Here is an 8,126-nt window from a genome sequence, read left to right on the forward strand (position 1 = left end):
TTGAAATCTAGAGTCAAAAGATAAGGAATTGAAGTAAGACTACACATAAAGAAGTTAGCTTGAAGAACACCAGTAGCCCAGAATATGAAGTAATGCATATGACGACACTGGGTTGCTATTCAGTGTGAGACATCGGCTGGCAGTTCCGTACAGTTCTACAGAGCACAGGACTAAATTGGTTTCTTACTATAAGTCAAGCATTACAAGCCATGTTTCTACACACGCAACTCATCTCGGAGAGCTCATTCAGCTTTGAGGAAGACATTTTCAAGTTTTAAATGTAGATGCAAATAGTCATGCTTTGATACAATTTTGACAGGGCTGATTTGAAATTTGAAGAAAGTTGTTTTTTCAAGAACGCAGCAGATAGTATTGTCTTATCACATGATCTTATATGATTGTAACCTCCTTGCATTGTATTTGTTACTTACATTGGGTCATTCTGTATGGTTTGATAATGTTCCTATGAAAATCAGTACAGAATATTTAAAATTTGTGGCCAGTATTATGCTGATCTGCCTCTAGCCTGGTGGGGAGACAGTCTGGGATATTTATGAGTTTATGTAGTTATGTAGGTCAATCCACCTTTCAAACCGCTGGACAAGTCACGGTGGAAGCACTTCCTTATTACTTTTTCCCTGGGTACGAAATCCAGGAGTTTAAGCCAAAGTTTACATTATCTGGTCTTTATGTAGTTTTACCGGCCCCTTTAAAGAAAGGCTACGATCGACCGATTTGTTCAATACGTCATTTTCTCTAAAACGCGATGGGAGCAAAGCGATTCACAGTATAGCGCTTCCCCAACATCTGCTCGGAGCTAATTGCCGTACCCAGGTCTTCACACTGGACCCTGGGTACGAGAACTAAATCCAACATGGCGGCACCCAAGCAGTAAACAAAACGAGAGTTGTGGATTTAACCGTTGTATGACGCTCATTGCTCGGCAAATGCAGTCTACTTTAACTGATGCCATGCCGGAAGAACCTAGAATACGAGGCACGTGCCAGGACATGTGCCCGGAGCTGGAACAAACTGCGTAAGTACGTTAACTATGTCAGATGGGGGAGGGCGGGTGCGCACTTCCGTGTTTGCGTTCGGCTAGACAACTAGTAGTCTTTCACAGAAAGAGGCATTTGAATTTCATTCCCATATCTGGAAATGTAGAGTCTGCGATTTCTTCTGTGCACTTTTCTGACGCAAGTATACAAAAGTAACGGGTTCCGCACTGGTGTTCCAGTGCTGAATCAATGGGTCGAATCGGCCTCAGCACTGGTTTTCCAGTGCTGAAGAAACGTCAGCACTGGTTTTCCAGTGCTGAACGGTCTTGTTCCAGTGCTGAAGCTCCCTCAGCACTGTAATTCCAGTGCTGAACCCAATGCGAGCACTGGATTTCCAGTGCTGAACTTCTCCGAGCACTGGTTTTCCAGTGCTGAACTGCCGTCAGCACTCGGGTACCAGTGCTGAACTCGCGGCAGAGGTCATTCAGCACTGGTTACCCAGTGCTGAAACCGCCGTCAGCACTGGAACCGAGTGCTGATATACAAAAGTAACGGGTTCAGCACTGGATTTACCAGTGCTCGGGAACTTTTCAGCACTGGAAGACCAGTGCTGTAAAAACTTCAGCTCTTGGCTTCCAGTGCTGACGTTTATAAAGCACTGGAACGTTCCAGTGCTGAAGCCTGAACGTAATATTCGTGTACTAGTACTAGTAGTAGCATGCGTCCGTACGGCTGTCTGAGTTAGACTTAGGTATATCTGTGCGTGTTATTTAATCTCCAATCAGGTCTTGCGTGGCACTAGCTTTTACTAGCTTTAGACTAGAGTAGACACTTGTGATATTGTCAATTGTGTATACAGTTAATGGCACTCAAGTTTCTTTTCTTTTGGTCAATTGATATGAAAATTTTAAATCAACAAATCACATATTCTATACTTGTGGCAAAGTAGTGTCAAAGCTGAAATGTCCTCAGCACTGGAAATCCAGTGCTGATTGTAGTCTCAGCACTCGGCTTCCAGTGCTGACAGGAGGGCTTCGAGTGCTGAAGCTGCCTCAGCACTGGATTTCCAGTGCTGACGCCGGCTCAGCACTGGACTTCCAGTGCTGACAACCACTTCAGCACTGGTGTTCCAGTGCTGACAGAGGAGACCGTTACTTTTGTATATTTGCTTTTCTGACTTGTCAATTACAAAGCCTAAACAGCTGTATCCCTTTATTATTTATGACAGCATAGCTATATACTGTGTTTGAGTTGACATCGTTTGTTATTGTTTGTTTTCCCTTTACAGACGGCAGAGACAGAAGCGTCTGCACAGGTTTGAAATGTTGGAGGGAACAGAACACAACAGACTGTGAGTACTGAGTAGAAATACCCAGCTTAACAATTGCCAGCTTTGACCTACTACTAGTAGTATTTTACAGTTTTACGGTCCCTGTGTATGGAGGGGCACCAGCCACCAACTTTCCTTTTGAGACAACTCGGCACCTAGGACAACTCAGCCCAAGCCAATCAGGTCAACTTGGCACCCTACACGGCTGCCGCACCGTGTACCGCAGATACATGTACAAATACACACAAAAACACCCCATTTGTTCCATCCATCCTGCCCCAGGCCGTCAGCTGACCCAGTCAGGTGTGTGAAGGAGTACTCCCGTCCTGCAGCTGGGAAGGATGTCATCCCACCTGCTGAACTCAGGCCTCCACAGGTGCTGATGGGCACTGTGGACTACCTGATCAACAGGTGAGTTACCTGGCACTGTCAGGACAGGTGTGATGCTACTAAGTACTTCACCTTTATCTGTGGAATAACCTATATCTGTTGTTTTTAAAATCATGTCATTTAGGGTTATCATGTCGATGAACCACATTTTCAAATTGCAATAAACATTGAGTACTTTAAAAACATTGCAGTTTGAAACCGCCGTCATCGACATTTGAACACCTACCGGTATAATCTGTTCATTTTTTAATCGGTCCAACATCCGGTCCATTGATTTTATGCATGTCCGTTTTTTTTTCTGGACTGGTCCATCAAGAAAAAATGGTTTTGACCCCTAGCCCCAAGTCAATTGTATTTCTGCTTCAATTCAGCTTTTAATACTTTGTGGTTGAATTTGTGTGATTCATTGTTATTCACTGTAGTTGCCACTAGAGAAAGAAAGTGGATGCTACCTCAAATGTCTAAACATATAAAAAACCATGGTCTCTTTGCCGGAGTAAATGCTATTTGGCGTATCCCATTACCTGGATGTCTTACCGTCATCAAAATAACTGCTCTATTCCTGCAATTTAGAATCTTGCCAAGAGATGATGTGCATTTCACTGAGGTCTACAACTTCATCTCGGACCGTCTCCGTGCGGTACGACAGGACATGGTGGTGCAGAGGGTCAAAGGTCACACCTGTGTCGCCATCCTGGAGAAGGCTGTACGATTCCATGTGTATGCTGCATACAGGTCAGCAAAGCACCCCTTCTGCACTACTTAGATTAGTCTAACTTGTGACTCTTGTATATTAGGAAGAAGATTGGATTGTTCCACTAATTTGTTGGGAAGGGATAAGTTTGTATTTGAAACTTGAACTTTTTTGTGAACATTTGAACTTTGAAAACTGATTCTCAAACTTTGGATGGTATGTTTTGTGGAGTACTGTCTTAATCTCTGACAGTTACGAGACCATGACAGTATAGTATACACATTATGAGAAGTTTGACTTTATGCTTTAGTACATGTACATGTATACAAAAACCCATGTGTTATTTTCCTGTGCAGATTGTGTGAGTCCAGTGTTCAGCAGTTTGATCCCCATCTGAACAACCAACAGTTAGAGAACTGTCTAACATGGCTGCTCAGGGAGTACAAAGATGACAGTACAGGGGTTGTCTATGGTAACAGGGCCTGCATGGAGGCACTGTACCTAATGCACTGTCTGGGTAGGTCTAAAACTCTTTGCCTCTAAATTGTGTAGCCTTTGTTAAAAGGTAAAAGTAGTCTATGTATAATAAGTATGTAGCCAGTGGATTGTTATCCACTGTGGGAGGTGTACTGTAAGGTGAAAGTGGTTTAATAGGATACTTGGAGAATTGGAAGTCTTGTTTGGCTCCTTTTTCACTGATAAAGCCAATATATTAACAAGGATTTAAAAGTATTTTTGTTTTTTTTTCCTGTATTTTTTTCAACTTCTCATGAAATCCTACAAAAACTTTGTCTTTGTGGAATGAGTGACATTGTAATTTTGTATAGATATTACAATTCAACTTTGTTTTAATTTTCTTTTCTGGTTATTTTCATTCAGGGTCCCATGATGCTCTTCAACATGGACTGTCCTTGCCAAAGTCTATAAGGTCAGTTTTGAGTCTTCAGTTTTAAGGTGTAGAATAGCAACCCTACATTAATTTTGTACATCTTATAAAGTGCTGTTGCTTATTCACATCTCTGGATGGTTCTCCCCTTTTAAAAACCAACTTACTAATTTGTTAAGTTCCTACACCTTTCAGGGGATAGAAACAGTGCCCATCTCTATTTCCGTAGCCCTTTGACCACACAGGTTGCTACAGTAGGAGATTTCTCTTATGGTAGCAGAACACAGTTTTTCGCCTATGGGGATTTACATGGTTAAGGACCCCAAAGTGAGGTGGTTCGACGACTCAAAAAATATATCAGGGTGCAAAAGTAATTAACAAGAATTCGATATGTTGGAGTTGAGGGTATAATCTACAACATATGTGAAAACGAGATGAAGTTTGTCGTCTCGTTTTCCCAGAAAGAACACTTTGAAATGACCCCCAGCGGAGGTCACCATACTGCAGCCGACACACGGAAGTAGCGGGAACCGGATTCGTGCGCGAAATTCTACCCAGCCAAACAAACATCGTAACCCAACTCATACAGCCTCAAAACTTACGTATCCCTCTACTATTCACCACAGTTTCCGACTCGCTGACGTGCACAGAAAAATTTCTATGGCTTTTCAAGAACTGCGACGCCCTATTTTGTGCCCGATCTACTTATGTCCACGGGGGTCGCCCATAAATACTGTGTTATGCGACCTTAAGCAAACTTGACCTTGGATTTTTTTCCGCTCATGCAATAAAACTAGTCAAGATATAAAACCGTACCAAGTTTTAGAGCAGAAATCCAAATGGTTCCTGAGATATGGCCAACTTTGCACTTCGACGCCTAGCACAGGTGTCGGCCCCGTACAAGGGCTATTTGTGGGGCCGCTAATTGGTCTCATTATCTCAACAAATCTAATATTCTGGTTGACTTTTTCTTCTACAAAGAGCTTGCCAGACCTTATTCTAACGTTCTGAGTGATTGGGGTTGGGGGTTAGTCTTTTTTTCGGCGGAAAAAAGGGGGGGGGGGTAGAGCGGGTATTGGCTCACACTAAGTCCTATACTTAAGCATAGGGCGCGGTCTTGGCGGCCGTTACCATGGTAACGGCGGGTCTGACGGTAACAAATATGTTATAGTTCAAGTCAGTCGACGTCAGTACCTAACATATCAGTCAAATTTAATGCTGTTGTCCGTCCCTGGGGAATTCCCACTTTGGTTAAAGGTAGCAGAACACAGTTTTTCGCCTATGGGGATTTACATGGTTAAGGACCCCAAAGTGAGGTGGTTCGACGACTCAAAAAATATATCAGGGTGCAAAAGTAATTAACAAGAATTCGATATGTTGGAGTTGAGGGTATAATCTACAACATATGTGAAAACGAGATGAAGTTTGTCGTCTCGTTTTCCCAGAAAGAACACTTTGAAATGACCCCCAGCGGAGGTCACCATACTGCAGCCGACACACGGAAGTAGCGGGAACCGGATTCGTGCGCGAAATTCTACCCAGCCAAACAAACATCGTAACCCAACTCATACAGCCTCAAAACTTACGTATCCCTCTACTATTCACCACAGTTTCCGACTCGCTGACGTGCACAGAAAAATTTCTATGGCTTTTCAAGAACTGCGACGCCCTATTTTGTGCCCGATCTACTTATGTCCACGGGGGCCGCCCATAAATACTGTGTTATGCGACCTTATTGATAAGTGCTGTGTTCAATGGCCCCCAGACTTGTTGATAACCAAGAGTCTTGAACCTTTTCCCATGTAGGGAATGCCAGGTAGTGCAGGTGGCCCTGCGGCTGCACATGGCGCAGCTGCGAGGAGACTTTGTGCAGGTGTTTAGGCTGGTCCAACAGCTGCCCTACATTCACAGCTGTGCTGTTCACAGACATCTGGCTCTTGAACGCAGGTACAGCAATTTCCTCAGCTACAAGTCAAGTCCAACAATGCTGCTTATCATTACCCAGGTTCAAAAAGCTTGTTAAGATTGATTGCATCACATACCCAAGCATAACTTTTACCTGATTTGTTTGATTTCCTTGTTTCCTTGTTTTTCATATTAGTTTTTGGTTGATTTTGGTAGTTGATAGCTAATGATTCTTAAAACTTAGAGATCCTACCTTTTTTCTCAAATCCCAAGTTACTTGTATATGTTTTGTCTATTTTGTTTTGTATTTATTATTTCATTTGATCATTTGTAATACAACTTCTATTCCATTAGTGTATTTCACATGATGATTTCAACTTATGTTATGTGCATTTTTCGTTCACTTTAATTATGTATAATTATTATTTCTGCAATCTATTTCTGGGGGAGGCCAAAGAAAAGCCACATAGGCTTCTGCCCACCCCCCGCATGTTCTTCATCTCTGTATACACATTTGTTTTTAAGCCATGCTATTATGTGCGAATAAAGAAAGAAAGAAAGAAAGTCTCAGTAGGGAAAGCAGTCCTTTTAGCCTGTCACACTATCAATGAGCTTTAGCCATATTTGGTGGCCAGAGGGTTGCCCAATCTTAAAATACATGTAGACAATAGGTTGAGCATCCTTTTTTGCCTAAAAATCTATCATATTCAATGGGCTAGGTGACCACCAGACATATTATCTACTGTCAAACACGTCATTTAGAGCTTGTATACTCGTCGGCCAATCAATTTTCATGCTGTGTTTTCATGCTGGGCTTACAAGTTACATTGTATCTACTGTGGATACTGTAACATGTTGGTTCATCAAATTGGTAAGTCAATGGATTCTAAGCAAAGTTCTCCACACTGGAATAGTAGCCCCTAGCTGCAGTGCTACATGTAGGTAGAACCAGTTAGTATTGCCCTAAAAAAGTGACAGGCAGTCATTGAAACATCAGCAGTTGATAATATACTGGTTGTAAAAAAACAAAAACATCTTTGTTGTCCATTTCTTAGCTAGTTTGTTACTTCTCTATCCTGCAGTCTTTTGTTCGTAATCTTGTAACACAATGCTATTATCTTGTGTTCCCAGCCGTACTCTCCTGGTGATGAACTCAGCTTACAGCAGTAAAGTCTGTAGATATCCCATCAGGTAAGGTCAAGCAACAACATTGTATATGATGTTGATATAAGGATCGCCATCTAGGTACTAGTAATAAGATAATGCCAAATAGCTGCTACTCAAGCAGCTGGATATGATTTTGGAAATGGTCAGATGTTCAGCTAACATCCACTGACTTTTGTCTGTGAGACTGAGGAGATCTGTTACAGGGCAGGTTTTATTGTATATTATCATATAGCCAGATGGAGTTGACCAATCAGAGGCCCCCATTTCCCATGGGTTATCAGGCAGTAACCTGAAAAGTGGTCGGTTATTAGAATAACCGACCACTTTTTGGACCGCACCATTATAGAGGGGACAGGACGCTAATACTAGTCTTAAGTATTTATCGATTATATCTATTAAACAGCGTACTGTACTTTATTTCGAACAATTTATGTTAAAATACAACACAATTAAAAAGATATCAATGATTTTTAAATAGAAAAAGATTGAACATGACTTTCAACACCCCCACTAAACAAACCCGATGGTCAAATTTGACTTCTATTCGGGGTATTAGAACACGAATCTTGTTCGATCTGACGTGATCGAACAGAACGGGCGTTCTACCAGGGGTCACCCGCGGTCATCTGCAGGTTGCTACAGTAAACACGCAGAAAACGCCCTGTGTCAGTTGGATAGGCTATATGTGTCAGTTGAATAGGCTATATGATAATAACGTTAATGCCCCGCCTTTTCCTCGGTTGTATATGGTGAGAT

At 42.2% G+C, this 8,126-nt stretch overlaps 1 protein-coding gene across 2 annotated transcripts in view; it reads left to right on the forward strand.

Moving 5' to 3' along the window:
- The first annotated feature begins 824 nt into the window (after positions 1-824).
- The window catches only part of LOC118410830 (SAC3 domain-containing protein 1-like), a 10,104-nt gene continuing 2,802 nt past the window's right edge, over positions 825-8,126 (forward strand). Inside the window, exons 1-8 of one of the 2 annotated variants that reach the window (XM_035812664.1) lie at positions 825-1,040; positions 2,287-2,349; positions 2,611-2,739; positions 3,292-3,453; positions 3,769-3,929; positions 4,292-4,340; positions 6,105-6,245; positions 7,335-7,394. In XM_035812664.1, coding sequence (XP_035668557.1) covers positions 967-1,040; positions 2,287-2,349; positions 2,611-2,739; positions 3,292-3,453; positions 3,769-3,929; positions 4,292-4,340; positions 6,105-6,245; positions 7,335-7,394 — 839 coding nt within the window. In that variant the 5' untranslated portion in view covers positions 825-966. The remainder of the gene's footprint in view (positions 1,041-2,286; positions 2,350-2,610; positions 2,740-3,291; positions 3,454-3,768; positions 3,930-4,291; positions 4,341-6,104; positions 6,246-7,334; positions 7,395-8,126) is intronic. The other variant, XM_035812663.1, reaches the window with a different exon arrangement.

Source organism: Branchiostoma floridae, chromosome 3, assembly GCF_000003815.2.
Source record: "Branchiostoma floridae strain S238N-H82 chromosome 3, Bfl_VNyyK, whole genome shotgun sequence".
Taxonomy (NCBI): domain Eukaryota; kingdom Metazoa; phylum Chordata; class Leptocardii; order Amphioxiformes; family Branchiostomatidae; genus Branchiostoma; species Branchiostoma floridae.